The 20,214-nt window shown below is 37.6% G+C and overlaps 1 protein-coding gene across 1 annotated transcript in view; it reads right to left on the bottom strand.

The window, feature by feature from the left end:
- Nucleotides 1-907: 907 nt before the first annotated feature.
- TFAP2D (transcription factor AP-2 delta) overlaps nucleotides 908-20,214 on the bottom strand; it is a 55,913-nt gene continuing 36,606 nt past the window's right edge. Inside the window, exon 7 of the mRNA XM_008525319.2 lies at nucleotides 908-3,630. Coding sequence (XP_008523541.2) covers nucleotides 3,411-3,630 — 220 coding nt within the window. The 3' untranslated portion in view covers nucleotides 908-3,410. The remainder of the gene's footprint in view (nucleotides 3,631-20,214) is intronic.

Below are 20,214 nucleotides of genomic sequence, written 5' to 3'. Positions count from 1 at the left end.
AGGAAGAAAATATAGGGACATGCAATTATATTGTTTTACTCATTATTAACAAGGATAATTTATTGACACATTTACCTTAAAAGCACCAGGTGACAAAAGGTCAAATTCTTATCACTGTCACACTAGTGTCAGGATGCTCATGGTGCTAAAGGGTCATGTTTTGTTCTGGACATTGAAGAGAACATACCCCAAAGAAGGAGAAGGAAAAAGGAACTGTAAATCCAGGAAGAATTATCCCTATTTTTAAAGCATCTGAAAAGAAGGGAGCAAGAGACTAGACATCTTTCAAGTGTTCTGATCTTTCCAGAGAAGAAAATATAGAGTAATTCAGAGTTTTATTCAGTTTCCAGAGATGCTAAACTTAAGCCAAATGGTAACTCTAATGAAATAGCCATGGAGGTGGCATTTAAATTGGTCATTGAAATAGCCTTGAAACAAACATTCCTTTCCACAGGAATTTGACTCAATCCTTTATAAATTTAAGTATAAGAAGTTTACATTAATCATCATTATTAATTTTAAGTAAGTATGAGAGGTTTGGCCAATTTTTCTGGGCAAGTAATAGTTAATCTGAGAAACTTTTTCATTGCTTCATTACTTATTATAACCCTGAAAATCAGACAGATTGTTTTGTGTGTGAGCTCCCTTCCTTTACTATAAACTATGATACTGATAATGATTATACCTTCACTTTTGTTGAAATTCTGATACTTTTCCTTATTATTCTATGTTAAATACATATAACTTGTGTCTAATATGATATAGTGGAACTATTTCCTTATTCAAATAAAAAGAATTATCCGTAAATTACCATGGAAGAAGCAAGGCAGATTGAAGCATTGAGTGCTGAAAAAAAATCAAAAGTAAAAAGTCCTTTGGCCCATTTTGGACAAAGAACACGCACACATTCATTTACTCATTTATTTAAAAAGTGTTGAGTACCTATTATATACAAGGCAAAAGTTGGTATGTTAACAATGTCTATTAGAATATGATAATAAATAATGACTCTAAAAATGACCAGTCTATCAATTCATTTATGTCCTAATGGCTGGTTAAGTTAACGATGGGTGTTGTCCATTTAAGGCTCTTAAGACACCCCAAATCCTGGTAAATAATCTGCACTGTAGTTATAGTAATGCTTTTGTTTCCAAGACTAATAAATAATAACACCCCATTGAGGTGTTAAGAATCTGAACTAGTCACAACTATGGGTGGAGAAGTAAGCTGGTACCATAAGCCAGATCTAATTTTTCATCTGATTATTGGTGAACATTTGACATAGTATATAACTACATTAAGTACCTAGCAGATATGCATATCAAAATGCCATATTAAATACATATGTATTGTTATAATAAAAGGAGTAAAAGTTAATGCGGAAATTTCATTAAGGAAATATTAGTAGCCCACATTATCTGTATATAGCTTCCCTACTACTTATTAAACTGAAATATTCATCATTTTTGTTTCATGTGTATATTTTACAATATGGGAAATTTCATGTAAAATGGAATCATTTATTTTGTGATGAAATTTGGAACTGCAGTGGAATCTCAGCTTTATTCTATTTTATTTAAAAATATTAAAGCCATGAATAATGGTAAAATTTTAAAAATGGAACTAGATAAACACGTGAAATCACAACTCATCACTTTTATGTTTCTTTATTTTAAACTCTTCTACTGTGTAACTATAAAATCCCTTTGTTATAGAATTCCTTAGTTATGTCTTCTTTTACTTAAATTTAGTCTAGGAAATTTAGATTTTCATTGATTGTGTCTCTCTGTATAAGATTGAAGATAAAAGTCAAATAATTTTAAGAATTATTGTTAGGTAAAAATACTTTTTGTGATCTCTATATGAAAACTCTTGAGCAATTTCCTCTCAATTAAAAATAATGCTAATATTTCCCATGGGTTATAATATGGCAGCAACTTTTTGAAAGTAATTGAAATATGTTAATGAGAGGAGTATATTTTGATGCTGAACTTAGTGTCAGCAGTCCACATATTATTGAAATGATTTTTTTCATAGATGATGACCTACATCTTTATTTGCCTAGAAGTTTGAAAATTGTTAACAGTAGAGAGGTTAGTACAATGTGGTACCAAATCATACACATCAGATTTCTTGACACATTCAGGTTTGAATGGACCAAACTTTCATTCAATTAGGCCCTGGCCTTTGCAGGCAGGAACTTCTTGTTTTCAGTGTCTTAACTAAAGGACAATGAAACTATAAGAACAAGCTACAAAAAAAGGAAGCATCTTAAAAGCAAAAGTCTTCTCTGATCATTCTGTTTTTGTTTTCTTTATTGAACACAGACCTGAATGCTTCTGCGCCTCTAAAGGTTTAGAACATGGCTATCGGGCAGGTCAAAGAAGCACAAAGTTAGAAAAAGATTGGCTCTTATTTTAACCATACAATCATTGGCCACCAGCACTTCCCTGGGCTCCTCTCCTGTCTCTGTGGTGCAGAACTTTCTGGAAAGATCACTGTTCCTGTTCTCATGCTTTTCCAGGAAACACAATATCAATGCTTTCCATCAGGAGCTCAAGAATGGCAAGGCTACCCTTTCCTGTATCCATCCTGCCCCCACCGACGAAGCGCCATCTGTTTCCTTAACTGCTAGGTTGGGGATATGACGAGAATGGATAGAAGAGTTCATCTCTCATCTCTTCAATATTATGCTAAGTCTCTTAGCTAACAGGAAAAAAAAAAAGGACTTAGGATGGGGTGGGAATGGTCATACATAGAGGGGACAGTGTTTTCTGGAATTTTTAGATACCACCAAGGCACTGGTAGTTAAGTGGCTAGGGGAGACCAAAATTTTGGAATTTCTGTCAATTCACAGGACAAAGATTCATGACTGCCCTTTCCATTCCCAAAGCATTTATTGATGGATTGATTACCAGATTGATCTATTTAACGAAAAGAGGCACTCTTCTGTTACAGGGAATTAAGTCAAGAAAGGTTGGAGCTGTAAGCACTGGTGGTGGATTCCAGTTTGGCCATGCTTTCTGATCCCTAACTACATAGTTGGATAAGAAAGTGCATCAGTTAGATGTGAAAAAGCATATGCTGTCTCTCCAAAGTCCAGAAGTGCTTAAAAACTGTGATGTATATAATTCGGAACAATAAATTACGTGCACAAAAGGAGTTTATCATAACATAAAATTAAAAAGTGACAATTTCATCACACGGTTACACTGCTGTTTTCCTTTTTTTTCTTTTTTTTTTGGTTTTGTCCTTTTTTGTTTCATTTTTCATTTCCATTTTTGTTTTTTATGGAGGGTTGGGGGAGGGTAGAGATTTGGTCCACTGAAGATTAATCACCCTCGATGATATATATATTAGAAAAAATATCAGCAGCAAGACTCTCTGGAAATAGATTCTGTTTGATGTAGCTAGTCTGTCTTTTCTGTTTTGCCCTCTTTCACGGCAGCCTCTGAAGTTTTCCGCAGGGGGGCTTTCTCCGAATTGGCATGTCCTTGGCCAGAATCCGCTGCTCCGCCGTTTTTGTGGGTAGTGTGTTTTTCCAAGTAGTTCAGCATTTCACTGAGGACTGTTTGGAAAGTGCTTAGGGCTGCACATATTGCTGGAGTCCCAAAGCCGTGAGTGATCAAACTGGAAATGAGAAGTGGTAGGAAAAAGAGATGAACAACTTACAGCATGAGGCAGGACAACAAATCCTCTCATTAGATCCAGAATATTAAACAGGCATTTATTGTATTCCTAAATGGTGCCAAGCCTTGTGGAAGTTAGAACATGAGTCAATGTATTGCTTTTGACCATAAGAAATTTAGGACATATTTGGAAGAAGACTTGTCATTGATAGACTTGATGTGCACTAGTTATTAGCAAGTCTCAGTGTTTAGCACATGACTTGATTCTGATTCTATGTCTCATTAACAACCAGAAAATACAACTTTCTATGTGTGGGAATCATTTGGCTTTTGAGAACGGCATATATACTTGTATGGGCATAGATCACACAAGAAGAGATCAGAATTGGCTGAGTGTGCCCGATGGCCAGCTATTCCTCTAAATCCATTCTTCTTTTCTCCATAGTAATGGAGTTTTATCTGGGTACATGGCCATCCAGCTGGAGGCTACATTTCCAAGCTTCCCTTGCAGCTAGGTGTGGACATGGCACTAACCACCCCCCCCCCCACTAGAACATGATGGGAATTGTTGTACGTGATTCCCACCTGCTTAAAATGAAATTGAGTGCCCTTTATTTCCTCTCAAAATAGTTCTGCAGCTATGCAGATGAGGATAATCACCTTGGTGGTGAGGACAGAACAAGATGGAAGGAACCCACTCACCTCCAGTCTCCTAAATGAGAGAAAAATAAAATTCTATCTTATGTAAGCCACTCTTTGTGTTAATTAGCTAACTGATTAACTAATAATCATAACTAATGAGCAGATGTAAGGAGCATTGTGGTAGCCTCAGCATAGGTAGCCCTTCCAACCATGAGAAATATCATCTCTAGTTGAACAAATGCATAATTATAGATTCACTCTCCTTGTGAACAGAATCCACCCAGATTGTTCATTTGGTTAATTGTTTCTGAAGTGACACTCTGCCAGGTTGTTCTCCATAATTCATTTCTTGTAATAATATAGAAAAACATGCTTGACATATGCATAACATAACATATGCATATGTTATAATGTATATACAATGTGGCACATATATTGTACATTCACTAAAGCAAGCTATTAACTGCTTACAAGTCCTAGGTCCTAGGTTGTTATAGTCGCCATGACATTAGCAGTTTTTGAATCAGATAGTACCATCCTCCATAATATGTTAACTAGTTAGTTACCCCTCATAGGGTATATAATCTTTAGGAGCAAAAATAATAAAATCTTAAAAGAACGCAAATGAGGAATTTAGGCTCCATGGCAGCCTACTGATATGCCTCAGTGGTGATAATAATAGGATCTACCACATGGAATTGTTATTTACCTTAAGCCATGCAAAGGGCTCAGGATGATGTCAGACCTATAGTAAGTTCTCAATAAATGGTAGATATTGTTGGTTGTGGATATTCACGGTGAGAGTAAAATTTTCTGCAGGTCCCTTATTACACTCGACAAGTTGCTGGCATCTTTCATCTGGAGATTTTACAAAGCTTGCCCTATGCCTAGGTCATCATTAACATACATTAAAAACAAAAAAGACTTCAGTCTCCAATTATTTAGAAAACAAGGATGGTCAGTACTTGGGCAACTATGCATGCCAAAATTTGTAATATAAAACATCACCATAGTTCAAGCGTATGCATATCTTTGTTGCAGTGTCTTGCTTTGCTGAGCAGGAAAATTGACTTCAGCTCCATTTCTACAAGGAGATGACTAGAGGGGAATTCGTCTGCTTTAGGTTCTATCAGGGAGGCTGGACAACAAATGGAACTGATTAGAGTGGTGGAAGAATTAATTGTGGCTGTGCCCACAGAAAGACCTGAGTGAAGCCATCCATTAATGTCTAGATGCTTGGCCTTGGGTACAACTGCCTCATTTCTCATGCTTTATTCCTGTTTAGGGCTCCTTGTACCATTAGATGAATTTTGTTTTCCTCTATACTGCCATATCCTCTTGGTTGTGACTGCCCTCTTCACCTATAGCTGAGTGTGCAAAATTTAGTTTCACTAGATTAAATATTAAAGTTAATAGCGGTATTTGAGTTCTGACCATATGCCAGGCCCTGTTCTAAGTGCTTTATTCTGTATCACCTCATAAATCCTGGCAATAACACTAAGATGTAGGTATTATTATTTCCAATTTACAGATGAAGAAACTAACAGCCAGAGAATTTAAATAATTTGCCTGAGAAATCTGAAATTCTGTAATGCCTCTGGACTTACGTTATTCTCAGGCTGAGGCTGTGTTTTACTCCTTTCCTTTGAGAAATCACTTTCTCCTGGCAGTTTTAGCTTGGTTTCTCTGACTTTGTTCTATGTGCAGACTTGTAGGCCTGGAAGATGATGAGTTTTCTTATTCACTTTCTTGTCTAAGACTAAGGTTTTAAAACATCAAGTACAAAGTGGAATTGTTTGTATAAATGCTTTAAATCTCCATGTCAAAAAGAGTTGTTGCCATAATTAAAGATTCTTAAATTGGTATCCCTTCTTGGCTGATGGTCTTGCTTGCTCCTAAAATATGTGTCTGACCATTAGCAGGTTGCGTTGTCATCTGCCATGCACTGAGAACCAGCTGTACCAAGTCTTCACGTTGGCTCTGACCTTAGGCACTTTGTGACTGAGCAAGTTACTTAGCCTGGTAAGATGACAATGGTCTGATTAGAACATCTGCAAGTTTCTTTCTACCTCTAAGCTTCAATTTACCAGTATTAATACTTATGGTGCTCTTTTGCAAACCCACATCATGGACAGAGGTTATGGAAGTTGAAAGACCACTGAGCTGAACAGAGAAGTCTAAAATTGAAATTGGAATATTCAACATAAGCAAAGTAACTACTTGAAGTGTTACTTTTCAACATGAAAAACATTACACAAATTTTGCTAGTTTCCTTAATTTAACATTACTTGCACATAAAAAATATGTGTGGCACACTGCATAGGATGATACTTAATGCAAAGGATAGCCTCTGTTCTAGCAGTTTTCAGTGAAGTTTATGAAACCAAATAATTAAAGCCATCTAATATTGTATTAAAATAGCACAGAAAAAAGTGTGAAATCGCAGGATAATTGTAAAGAATTTCTGGGAACATCATGCTATTCTGCTAGCCCCAACCACTCCGGAAAAATAGGTGCATATTTCATTCATAGTGACATACAAAAAGGAGGAAAGCAATAAGATGGAATCTACAGGAAAACAAAACAAAAACAGAAATGATAGGGCTGACTTTCAGTCCCAGACTGAAATAAACTAAGGTAATCTATAAGGTAATACACTGTAGTCAAATCTCCAAAATCTCTGATAATGGGGATCATTTTTTGCCTTTAGAAAGTCTTATTTTTCAGCCACAGACTTCATATTTAAGTTATACTTGGCATTTGCATATATTTTCATCAGATTAACATCAGAGAGCCTTTCACAAGCAAATATTACCTAGGTCAAATTGCAGCCATGATGGTTTGAAGTAGGCAGTCAAAATCCAACAGTTCTTCTAAAATCAGATTCATCTAAAAGTTTATCCTCAATGAGACGAGGGAAGGAGACAACTAGCATTGTGTTAGATGTATTGTCTTCATGCCACATTTTAAAAATGTTACTGAACAGTGGCAGAGGATACAAATGTATCAGATTTCTTAATATATTTGCATTTCCCAGGTCTCCTTCCTTTACCCTTTGTAATGAAGTGTTCTCGACTTTATTCTTGAAAGGCTTATCTCTCTTCTTTATCCTCAACCCTATGATGGCCATTCCTATTGCACACCTTTGTCCTTCCTCTTCTTTTCAGCCAATCTAAAGTCCACTCACCCTTCAAAGCTCCTTGGGCAATATTGAGAAAAAGGAATTAGTTTCCTGATTCTTTGATTAAGATATGGAAAAAGGGGTGCTCCTGCCAAAGCATAGAAACTTGCCAAAGTGATGAGAAGACTTAAATAGAATTCTAAGGAGAAAGGAGTAACAGTCCCCCCCCAAAATGTAAAACTAGAGCTCAGAGAAGACAATGGGAAGAAAATAGACAGGTGAGGGTAAGATCTCAGTCATCGAAGCGAGGAAGAGGAGTGGGAGCCCTAGAGCATAAGTGATAATCGAAATCTACCAGAGTTTAAGTTAAGAGACAAATAAGATGCTGTACATATCTCTAAAAACTTTTCATTTGGGCTCTTACTATAAATTGGTAATCAAAATTATAGCCTAATCTTAAAAAAAAATACAAAGAGTGTTAAAACAAAATAAAAACAAAACACAAACCAACAGCAACAACAACAAAACCAAACAGGGCTGAGATGAAGCACCTATGCTCTCCCTGATATTGTCTGCTGCCAGCATTTGAGGATTAGTCACCACCAGGAGGCAGCAGCTCAGTAGAGAAGGGGTGGGACTCCAGTGTAGGGAATAATTGAGTTAACAAAAGGCTCAAAGTTCCTTGGTTTCATCAGGGAAACTCTGATGCCCAGGTAAGTAGGATTTAAAGTTATATTCCAAGAATGGAGAAGAAGAACAATGCAGGGATAGGCCCAAGGCTTCTCGGGGGAGAGAGTGCTATGTTAGCACATGGAAGATTAAATGGTCATTAAGATACTTTGCTTTCTTTAAGGAGAGTTTAATCATTAAAATTGGCAATGGTATAATTAATGGAGTTGAGACTTTTTTAAAAGTATGTATAAGAAACTCCTATTTCAGGATAGAGAAAACACAGGTGTGTTTCTGAGACACTGAGTTTGTCAGGTAATCTTTGAAAAATCATGGAAGATGGGAGAGGAAGTAGTGAAATGGAACAGAGAAACATGCTTTAATAAAGCAGGGGAAAAAGAGATTTTAGCAACTCTGGGTTATTAAATTACATTTAGTTAGTCCTTTAACAAATTTCTTGAGATATTTAAAAAAATCAGATTTATTTGGTTTGAATTTACGTACGGTAATATTTACCCTTTTTAGGTATATAGCTCACTGAATTTCAACAAATCCATACAGTTGTGTAACAACCAACATTAGCCAGAAAGTTTTCTTGTGCTCCTTTTCAGTCAGTTCACTCTCCCCAGCCCTCACCCCTGGGAATCGGTGCTCTAATTTCTATCCCTGCAGCTTTTACTTTTTCCCCAAAAGTCATCTAAATTGAATCATTAAGTCTGTAGTTGCTGTAATTTGTTCATGCAATGGGTTATTACAAATCTGAAGTGTTAACACTTAAAAAATAGAAGTGCTCACTGAAGTGCTGGATGGGTTCAGTAAGGAGCCCAATATGGTAACTGTATTTCCTTTTATGAAAGTGTTATTAGAGCAGAGCAGTAGCAATACAATTTACCGTAGGATTTTTAGCAATGCATCCGACAAAATCTCCCAAAATACCATCTGATAATTTTGGGGGGAATAATGAGGTAGATGACAGCAGAGTAAGGCAGATTCACGGCTGGTTGGATGACAATACCCAACGTGTGGACTTAAGGGCAGTTGTTAACCTTGAAGGACATCTCTAGGGGAGTGTTGCAAGTCTCTCTCATTAATTCCACTCCGCGCAGCATGTTAATTGACAATGTGGTTGAAGCCATCATGGATTTGTAACTGCATGGCTGGCATTAAAATAGAGGAAAATTACATCATTGGGTAGCAGAACCAAAGTTCTGAAATATCTTAATGCGGCAAAAGGCTTAGTTGGTGGGCCCAAATCAATGATGTGACATTTAGAGGAGATTAAGGAAAACATATCCACTTGCAGTATAGTGAGAGAGCAATTCTTAGGGAAAAGTCTTATGGAATCAGTAAGTCTAAATCAAAAAAGCTAGGGTCAAAATTTGAGGTTTAGAACACAGCCAGCCAGATTTGGAAGCTATTTTTACCTTGAACTATTTTCTCTCTCTCTGCCTAACTAGATTCCAGCTCATTGATTTCATTTTCCTATTACTAATTTCACACCGAGGAGCAGGAAGTTTCTGACAACTGACTGTGAGCAATGCAGTCACCCGCTGGGAAAATCGAGACTGCGATGGTTTATGGCACCTGATGTTAGAGAAAATGTAACTTACATTTAACAGTCATCTTCTTAATTTTATTCATGGTTTTAAAAACTCTTATTTTGCTAGACCTCCCAATTAACATTCTCTAGAGCATCTTTCTGCAACATAAACCATCTCCCCTAAGCATTAGGGTACGTTCACATTTCAGCAACCTGGGAGACACCACAGGGTAGAACCACGCTTTCTAGAGAGATCGTTTACGTGTGTGTGCGTGCCCACCTGAGGACCCACACTTTTTGCCTTTTTACAAGGTGGTGTCCTAACCTCTTCTTGACCAATGAACTTGACTTAAATAAGTTCTACCAATACAGACTTTAACTTTTTAAAAGAAAATATATCGCAACAGTTCAAACTGTATTCTCTGTCAGTGGGGTTAAAAATGAAGAAATTGAGACTCAGAAAGGAAAATGGTAATCGAGGATGGAAGAGAAGAGACTGCAATATGAAAGAGAATAAATTATAATCCTTTCTTCTTTTTCCTTGTGTGGTTTTGCTAATGTGACAATCCATCTTTAACTCAGCATTTATACTTATAACTACTTGACATTAATGATGAGGGCTATGAAGACACTTCCGTATACTAGAAATTTCACAAACTTCTCCTCATACCTGTGATTCCTGGGTAAGTGCATTTTTTCCCTCTAGCCAAGGTCTTATGTATTTATCTTTAAAATCTCCAAAGCTTCAGTGTTTACTTGGGATGGAAGTTAAAATAGGATTCTGAATGGACATCTACCAGAGGAATAAGAGCTATTTGACTTTCCTTAGTCTGAGTAAATATAGTTTACATTTCACTAGAAATGTATGCTAGAGAAATGTCACAAAGCTGTTTCCATATTGCTCTAATTGTCCTTCAGAAATGCTTTATCGTTTTTATTGATTTTGTCTAAACTAATTTAGATTAAACCACTACAGCAATTTTCTGAAACACAGCCTGAAGCAAACGTCTATGGAATCTCCCCCTGAATTCTTCCTATCTTGGCAAGAACTGGGCCTGGGATCCAGTACATCCTTTCCACCTCCCTAAGCAAACACTGATTTTATATGTATTGAAAAAAAAATGAAAGCCACATTAGTATTTGCCACTGAAGACTGGGCCATTCAGTTGTGTCTGCCAACCATGGATGGATTTTTTCTGGCTTTCTTTTGAGATACAAAAAGCTGGAAGTAGTAGATACTATGATGCTACAAACTAGAATATTGAAAATCAAGAAAAAGTAGCGTGCCATCATCATTTAGGCAATTAGAGTAAAAGGTAATTTCATTTTGTTAAATTTCTGCTTTCCACCTGGAAAATGTTTGACAAACAAACTTCTCTTCCTCCACTTCTTTTCACAGGGTAAATGTTGAAAAAGTTTGGGCTAATATTCCTATTTTATGTTTCATCGTTCCAATGGGTGTTTGCTATTATATATCTTTGATTTCTCAAATTGCATACAGATGGCACTGTCGCCAACCTCAGTTCTGCTTCTTGGTCTCCAGGAGGCATGCAGGCAGCAAGATTTAAAGAAGAGACAAGCCTTTTCCTTCCCTCCTGGATTATTCAGCTACTTCGAGCTTAGGTCCAAATGTAGCCCGAGGCTCAGTCTGTATTTCCCACTACAGCTTTAGGTAGCAGCCAGAAAAATGTCTTCTTGCACTCTTGAGAACAAATGTGAGGTCAGGAGGCTGGAAAACAGACCCTGGAGAACAGCAGCAAAGGATTGTGGGGCTTCTCGGCAAAACCTTACTTCTTTCCAAAGCTATGTGGATAAGGCACTTCATCTCTCTGAAGCAGCACAACCCCAGAACAGGCCACGGAGAGAGACCTCACTCGGAGGAAAGTAGCTGGACTTATCCTCCCAGAACCTGATGGCATCTATCCTTTGTAGCCTAACTGGTTGAGGAAATAGAGGAAAAGGGAAACTGGTTGATTGTGCTCATTTCCTACATAGATTATATTGTCTCATGGACCCAAGTGCTTCTAAAATGGAGTTTAATTAAGGTGCATAATGAAGATATATGGTTCTCTGGTGGCAAGGTTTCTTTGAAATCTATTCATTAGCAAGGCCTTGGCAGCATTCACAAATGTTCTATGGTTCCTTCAGCTGGTGGTTCTCAACCCTAGATGCACATAAGAATCACCCGGGAGCTTATTAAAAAATGACCGTGGGTCCCACCCCAGAGATCCTAATTTAATTGGTCTGGGATGGGTCCAAAGCATTAGTATTTTTTAAATAGTACTTATTCAGTTTAAATTCAGCTAGGGAATTGAATGTTTTCCCTTATGGCCAAGAAATAGCACTTAACTGCTGTGTCTGCTATTCTTCCCAGGAAAAAGAGGATGATAAACTTCTTCAGCATTTCCCCTAAGAACTTCTGCAGTATCTTAGCTGCATGGGATGTTAATAGGTAGCCTGAGAGAAAATAGTTTCTGTGATCAAGTTTTGGAAACATGGGGCTAAGTATTGTGATCAAATGTTGGAAACATGGGGCTAAGTAAGCACTCCTTCCACTCAAAAATGGTCCAATTCAAAAAGTTCTGGGAGCCCTTGATATGCTAATGTGCAGTGGCATACTTCAAGAGGAGTGTAATAGTCAGAGTTTCTTGATCCAAAAAACAGTTGACCATGAGAGACTTTCAAGGAGCATCTCTGGGGACGAGTGCTCTATGAAATTCACTTTGGAGAAATGTGTTTCTGATGCCCTAAATCTCTGCCAGGTTGTGAGATGTGTTGCCCATCTATTGCCCAAAGGTCACATTGTTCCTGCTTTTCTCAGCCACTTACTGAGGTCCCAAAGGGGAATGGATCCTTGTGATCCATTTTACTTCCATCCAGCTCATTAGCAAAGGAGGCTAAGGATACAGTCATTGCACAGCCATCAGGAGAGACCAGAGTCAATCACATCCAAGTCAACTCTCTGATGGCAAAGACATTCTTTGACATCTGCATCCTGTTTTTTACATATGGGAATAAAGCTCTTAGGGATAAATGAACCATTTCCTTATATTTCTCTCTATCAGACAATTCACATTTTCTACTTAGAATAGGGCAATAGAAATGCTAAGCTTAGGACTCTTGTGCTTTTTTAGATGAATTTTATTCAGTTGTTGACTTTTTACTTTTTTAAACATTGGCACCTGAGCTAACATCTGTTGCCAATCTTCTTTTTGTTTCCTTCCTCTCCAAAGCTCCCCAGCACATAGTTGTATATTCTAATTGTAGGTCCTTCTAGTTGTGCTATGTAGGATATCACCTCAGCATAGCCTGAAGAGTGGTACTAGGTCCGTGCCCAGGATCTGAACCAGTGAAACCCTGGGCCGATGAAGCAGAGTGCTCAAACCTAATTTGTTGACCCTAATTTGTTGCCATTTTTTGGGGGGGGGGGGGCGGGGAGATTAGCCCTGAGCTAACATCTACCACTAATCCTCCTGTTCTTCTGGGGAGGAAGACTGACCCTGAGCTAACATCCGTGCCCATTTTCCTCTACTTTCTATGTGGGATGCCTACCACAGCATGGCTTGCCAAGTGGTGAGTAGGTCCGCACCTGGGATCCGAACCAGTGAACCCCAGGCCGGCGAAGCAGAACATGCAAACCTAACTGCTGTGCAACTGGGCCGGCCCCTCTAAATTGTTGACTTTTTAAAATGAACAAGTTGCTAAAACATAAAGAAATGAGGTCATATGGAAACACAGCATAAATAATGATTTAAAATGGAGCAGTAAATCAAGAATGGGGTAAATCATTGTTGGTCTAGAAGGAGCCTTAGGGATCATCCAGTTTAACTGCATCAACTTTATAGATAACATGCAAGGGCTGGACCAGTGAAATGTCTGCTCTAAAGCCACACTTCCAGCTGGCAGCCAAGAGGAGACTGAGCTAGACCACCTAACATCCCACCTGAGAGTTTCCCACAATTCTGTGCTGTCTCCTTACAGACTCTCCCCCAATCCGTAGTTCAACAAAGATAGAAATTATTTCAATAAAAATTGACTAAATTTCTTCCTCAATATATGCATTCCTCAAATTAATTACTCACACATGTAGTTATTATGGGCCATGTTTGTAACTTCTTGTTGGAAACAGTTGCCTCTGGTTTTCTGTTGTTTGAATTACTAGTCTCCTACATGCTGAACCTAAAAACCCAGAAAAATGCCATCCAATGACCTACAACGGATGCTTTTATGTCTGTCTCTCCTGCAGCATTTGGTTTGGTGCCATGCGACTTGTGAAGTACAATAAATATTGGCAACTGATTTAATTCTTTAATTTTCTGCTTAAGGTTAAGGGAATGTAAGTAATTTTATGTAGATTCATACAAGAAGTGCATCATGGTTCCATTTGTCTGCTAAGGAAATGAAAGCTGTTGTCTGTTTTATTTTTAGTCCACATTTTTGCTAGTGAAAGTTTTACTTCAAGAGAGACTCATTTTTACTCTTATGTAAATACAGACTGTCCTTTCTTATTTAAGTAGTGAACAAGACCTGATCACTTACAGGTACGTTTTTCTTTGCACCTGGGAACGGCACTCAGTTTTGGAGTTTCAGTTAAAGTTTTAAAATTTAATTTCAACCTTACACGAAGGAGCTTAAGTTTGGGGAACACAAGATTTTTTTTCTTCACAATTCAGGCCCACTATTTTCAATATTCTTAAATAAAATGGGCTGAGACATTCCCTTGAATGGGCAGAACATCCTGAAAGAGTCTTAATCATTTTATTTCTTAAATGCTGAGCCTAGTTGTGCAATTTATTTCATGACGTTTTCTTTTGGGATCAGAGATTTAATTGAAATTTCTTCATTTCTCTTCCGACATTAAACAATACTTGCGCAAGATTAAGAAAGTCATCCACTGCTGAATACCTTCCTCGCCACTTTCCCATACCAAGAAAATGAAAAAAGAAAACCAAAACCTGAAACTATTCACATTTTAGGCTCCTTGGAGAAGAGCAAACATGTTCACATTTAAGCAGGACATACATCCTCTCTTCAGTATGTTGCCAAGCACACAGCTCTCAGAAGACACCACTTGAGTTGACTGGAATGCATGTCATACGTGGAACACTAGCAAAAACAGGGATGAATAGCCCAGAAAGAGAAAACTCAGAGAGACACGAGAGCTGCCTTTAGAAATTGGGAGGGAAACAGGATTAAAATGACTCTGTAAGGCCCCCAAAGATGGGATGTTAGGGAGACAGATGTTGCCTCAATGGAAGGAAGCCATCTCTAATAGAGTTGTCAGAGATAGAAGGGATGCCTAGGTAAGGATAGAGCCATCTATCATTGAAAGTTTTCAAGCCTGGAGTGGGTAACAACTTCACAGGCATGTTGGAGAGAAGATCCAAATATGGAAGGAGAGTGGAAAATGTAAGGGCCTTCCAACACTGAGAATCAATGAAGAAAATTTAATCACCAGCAAACACACATATATCTGGGACTGCCTATACATTTCTTATTTCCAACATGTTATGGGAGCAATGGGAGGGTCTGTTTCCAAAAAGGTGTGATGTCAGTAGACTTTTTGAGTCAAATAGAAGAATTAAGCACATTGATCATTTCGCTTCTCCAGCTCATGGTCCAATTAAAACACCATGGCCCTGGGAATGAAGCAGTGGAGAATACAGGCAAGACCTAATAGAGATATTACCATAGTCTACATTTATTAACACATTTATTGGACACAAACTACGTGCTAAGTACTGTGGATAGACAGATGAAAGCCTTTCCTAATTACCCTAGGTAATTGTACTCTGCTTAATCCTCTATTATAAATCTCTCTCATATATTAGAAGTCTTTGTATGTAATTGTTTTCTACATTAGAAGTTCATGGAGAATGGAACAATCGTTTAGTCATCTTTGCACCACCTGCCATTAGCACAGTAAAATGCAAGAAACAATAAAATTTCAGCCTCCTAATGTGGGTGCTGAGGAAGAAAACGTCCTCAATTTTCTGATAGGCCATTCTCTCTGAACTGAGCGTTACAGATAGTCTAACTTCCTCCCCTTACGTAAATTGTCAGATGTGCTTTTGCTTGACTTCAGATTCAAGGAGATCTTAAGACTGTAAGAGACAAAGAAGGGAAAAGTTGTTGAGATTTCCTGAGATCTCAAAGAGAGAAATTCTTAACATTTCAGAAACTTAGGGCTCTGGGTTTCTATCTGAGCTGAGTCTGTTCTGTCCGCAAAGCCCCATGCCACCTCTGTCTAATTGTCATCCCCATTCCTGGGAATCACGTCTTCAGGGTCTTCTGTAGATTTCAATCAAATCTCTTTCCTTTTCTGTAGGTGTTGTGGTGTCTGCTGTGTTCTCTACAGCGATACACACTTTTGATGGTACTCAGTAAATTATAAATAATGAACAAACCTGTCTCCTGTCATTTGGATGGAGACAAGCAGTTTTCTAGGCCATGAATCAGGAGAGGGGTCACTGCTATGCACACAGTTTCCCAGAGCACCCTGATATGTCAACTGCCAAGGAAAACTGGAAGTAATCTGTGCTTTACAGGGTCAGAGCATTCCCTAGCTTTACCTGCACGTATTCAGCCTGCTGAAAGTAAGCCACAGAGCTCAGGGTACCAAATCAGCCACCCTATGAGGTGTAATGCAGGTGGTCTGCGTTGGGAAGGAGATTTTGACTAAATAAAATAGTAGCACACGTTGAGACTACTAATTAGAGTATGCTCTCTGCCTTTGCAATCACGCTGTGTCCTCACTTCTTTCCAGCCAGCAGTCAGCAAAAACACTGGAAAATCAGACTCTGCCAATTGACTATTTTCAAAGTCAGATGTGATACGCTTCCTTTCTAACTCATTTTTCTCTTGAGTTCATGCTTCTATCAAAATTAAAGTTATCGCTCTCAGTAGGAATTGATGACAGAGACACACTCCATGCGGACACCTTTTTGCCCAGATTATTAGCGCCATAACAAATGTAGAATCTTTTTACGATGTTAGTGTACAAGACAGAACTTTACATAACTCTCAGTGGCACTTTACAATGAATTAGAATTATTTTTCTTCCAAAGGGAAAAAAAAGCTAATAGTCTAGGGATATCCTGGGACTATGGTTCTTAAAGCTGCCTAACTATCAGAACCAACTTCAGAGTTTTGCAAATAACACAGAGTCCCGAGTCCAATCCTAGACCTATCCTATTGAATCAGATCTTTAAAAGTGTACTTCCATCCTTGAGGTTTTTAAAAAGTTCCAAGAGAGATTTTGCTGTGAAGCCAGGTTTAAGGGCTATACCTATAAAGTGGGGAGTCTTTCTCAAGTCAGGCGACAAGCTGACTTTTACTGTTCTATTAAGATATTCTATTGAGGCTTCTTTTAATAGATGCATGGTAAAAAAACGTATGCACATTTAAATTCAGTCTACATCAGGAGGCTTCAATTTTGGTTTTAATTGGAAATGTCAACCATGTATCTTTTGTTTAAAAGGCTATAGTTTAAGACAGGCAGAAGAATGAACTTGGACACTTACCTTACAACACATACAAAAATTAACTCAAAATGGATCAAAGACCCAAATGTAAGACCTAAAACTATCAAATTCTTAGAAGAAAACTTAGGGGAAAAGCTTCATGACTTTGGATTTGGCAAGGATTTCCTGGATATGATGCCAAAAGAACAGGCAACAATGGGGCCAGCCCTGTTACTGAGTGGGTAAAGTTCCATGTGTTCTCCTTCGATGGTCCTGGTTTGTGGGTTCAGATCCCAGCATGGAGCTGCTCCACTCATCAGCCATGCTGTGGAGGCATCGCACATGCAAGGTAGAAGATTGGCACAGATGTTAGCTCAGGGCTAATCTTCCTCAAGCAAAAAAAAAAAAAAAAGGAAGATTGGCAATGGATGTTAGCTAGCTCAGGGTGAAACTTCCTCACCAAATAAATAAATAAATAAATAAATAAAGCATAGGCAACAAAAGTAAAAATAGGCAAATCGAACTACATCAAAAAGTTCTGTGCATCAAAGGATGTACTCAACAGAATAAAAAGGCAACCTACAGAATGGGAGAAAATATTTGAAAATCATATGTCTAATAAGAGGTTAATTTCCAGAATATATAAAGAACTCCTACAACTCAACAACAAAAAAGCAAATAACTAGATTAAAAATGGGCCAAGTACTTAAATAGAGATTTCTCCAAAGATGACATAGAAATGGTCAACAGATATGAAAAGATCTTAACATGACAGTTCACCAGGGAAATGAAAATGAAAATCAGGATGAGATATCACCTTGCACGCATTAGGATAGCTACTATCAAAACAAAAACAAATCAGTATATAACAGGTATTGGCGAGGATGTGGAGGAATTAGAAATCTTGTGCACTGTTGGTGGGAATGTAAAATGGCGCAGCCACCATGGAAAACAGTATGGCAGTTTCTCAAAAAATTAAAAATAGAATTCCTATGTAATATAGTAATTCTACTCCTGGGCATATATATACAAAAGAATTGAAAGCGAGATCTCAAAGAGATATTTGCACACCCATTTTCATAGCACCACTATTCACGATAGCCAAGAGATAAAGCAACCCAAGTATCCATTAATGGATGAATGGATAAGCAAAATGTGGCATATTCATACAATGGAATATTATTCAGCCTTAAAAGGTAGGAAATTTAACACATGCTACAACACAGATGAACCTGGAGAACATTATGCTAAGAGAATAAGCGAGTCACAAAAAGACAAATACTGTATGATTCCACTTATATAAAGTATCTAGAGTAGTCGAATTCATAGAGACAGAGAGTGGAATGGTGGTTGCCACAGGCTGGGGAGAGGGAAAAATGGGGCATTATTTAATGGTTATCTAGGGTTTCAGATTTGCAAAATGAAAACGTCCTGGAGATTGGTTGCACAACTGTGAATATACTTAACACTACTGCACTGTGCGTTTAGAAATGGTTCAGTTGGTAAATTTTATGTTATGTGCTTTTTACCACAATAAAAAGAGATGTAACTTAGGAAACTTGCTATAAAGTGAATTTTGCTTAAGTGATTTCTATCATCCTACTACCTTCCATTATGAGATCAGAAGATTTCATCTAAATAAATAATCTGGAAGGTAGTTAAAGCAAAATAAATGAAACATCTGGCAAACATTAAAAAGGCATAATAAACAGGACATCATGACTTTTTGATATCAAAATATTCAACATATAAATAATAATACCATAATTTTATAGATGACACTTGTATAAGTAGATATACCATGCAGTGTTAAAATATTTTAAAGTATGATTATATGTTTCAAATTGTTGTGACTGAGAATCTGCAGTCATGTATACTCTTGAGAGTTTTACACCAACATATCTTTCATTTTTAGAGGATGGGAGGAGCAATTTACTGAATATTTAGCTCTTTTCTGGGTAACACCAGTCTAGCTTGCCTGTGTTACACCAGACTGGCCTGTTACAATACTCTGCACAGAGAGGTGGAGAAGAGCATACAAAGCTCATGTAGGAGACATTCAGCTCAAGTTTAGAAGTGAAAGTTTCCTTTAAAGAGTTCTGTGGCATTATGTTGGCAACTAACGAAAGTATCAGCAAATTAGCAGATTGTGCCTATGCTGAGCAAACAAATGGTTTGCCTATTTATTTCACACTGTAACTAATATTCAATTTACACATTGATGCTCTATTTTGTTTTCAGCCTGAAAAAGGAAAGCTCACTGTCCAGTGCAGGCTGTGGCATCTGTCGTTGGAAATAACCTAGGAGATACGACACAAAATTTGAATTCTCTGTATTTTGACAGTAAGTTCCACCTGAGAGTAAATTTGTAACCTAACAAACTTTTCCTTAAACCCAGAATTGAAACTGTATAAAAGTTATTAAGTTATGAATTGAACTGCTGTAAAAATTATAAATCTCTTTAGTGTGTACACAAATAAAAGTGTGGAAAATATTTGCACAGATACGATAGTGGAGCAATCCATACCTTTTGAACTTGGATCAGGGGTGGAGTAAACAATGCATCATTTATTGAATGCTTACTTTATATTCATTATCTCATTTTAGCTCACTACCACCATATAGTGGAGGGGTTCTTGTTTCACTTAAAGCTGGGGAAATAGAGGCTTGGAAAGAGTGGACGTTACCCCAAACAACCCAGCTCACATGTATAAGAGGCTGGATTTGAAGACGGTTCTATTGACTCCAAAGCCTTCAGCTCTTAACTCCTGGGCATTGTATTTTCTCCTGGTTTTATTACACTCGCTTCACTAACCCAGTTGAGTGGTAGGAAAAAAGTCCTGTGAAATATACCCTACATTTGGTGCATTTTTAGAAGATAAATCCTGAACTTAGGCTTCAGAGATGTATCTATTACCTATTGAGGAGCCTTGTAAAATTATAGAAAATAAAATATTCTATTTAAAACTGTCTGATGTTGCAGATAAAATTCCAACCTAGTGAATACTCATTATTTTATATAGTGGAGTATCCTCCTCAACAGCATTACAATCATTGAGAGATACTGAAGACATTTTAAAATTTAATGTACAATAGTCTTTCCTCAGCATTGTTTTTAAACTAAATGATAATAATTAAAAGATGATAAAC

This window comes from Equus przewalskii, chromosome 19 (genome assembly GCF_037783145.1).
Source record: "Equus przewalskii isolate Varuska chromosome 19, EquPr2, whole genome shotgun sequence".
Taxonomy (NCBI): Eukaryota; Metazoa; Chordata; class Mammalia; order Perissodactyla; family Equidae; genus Equus; species Equus przewalskii.
Note: the sequence above shows the minus strand (reverse complement) of the source record. Positions and strands in the feature narration are given on the sequence as shown.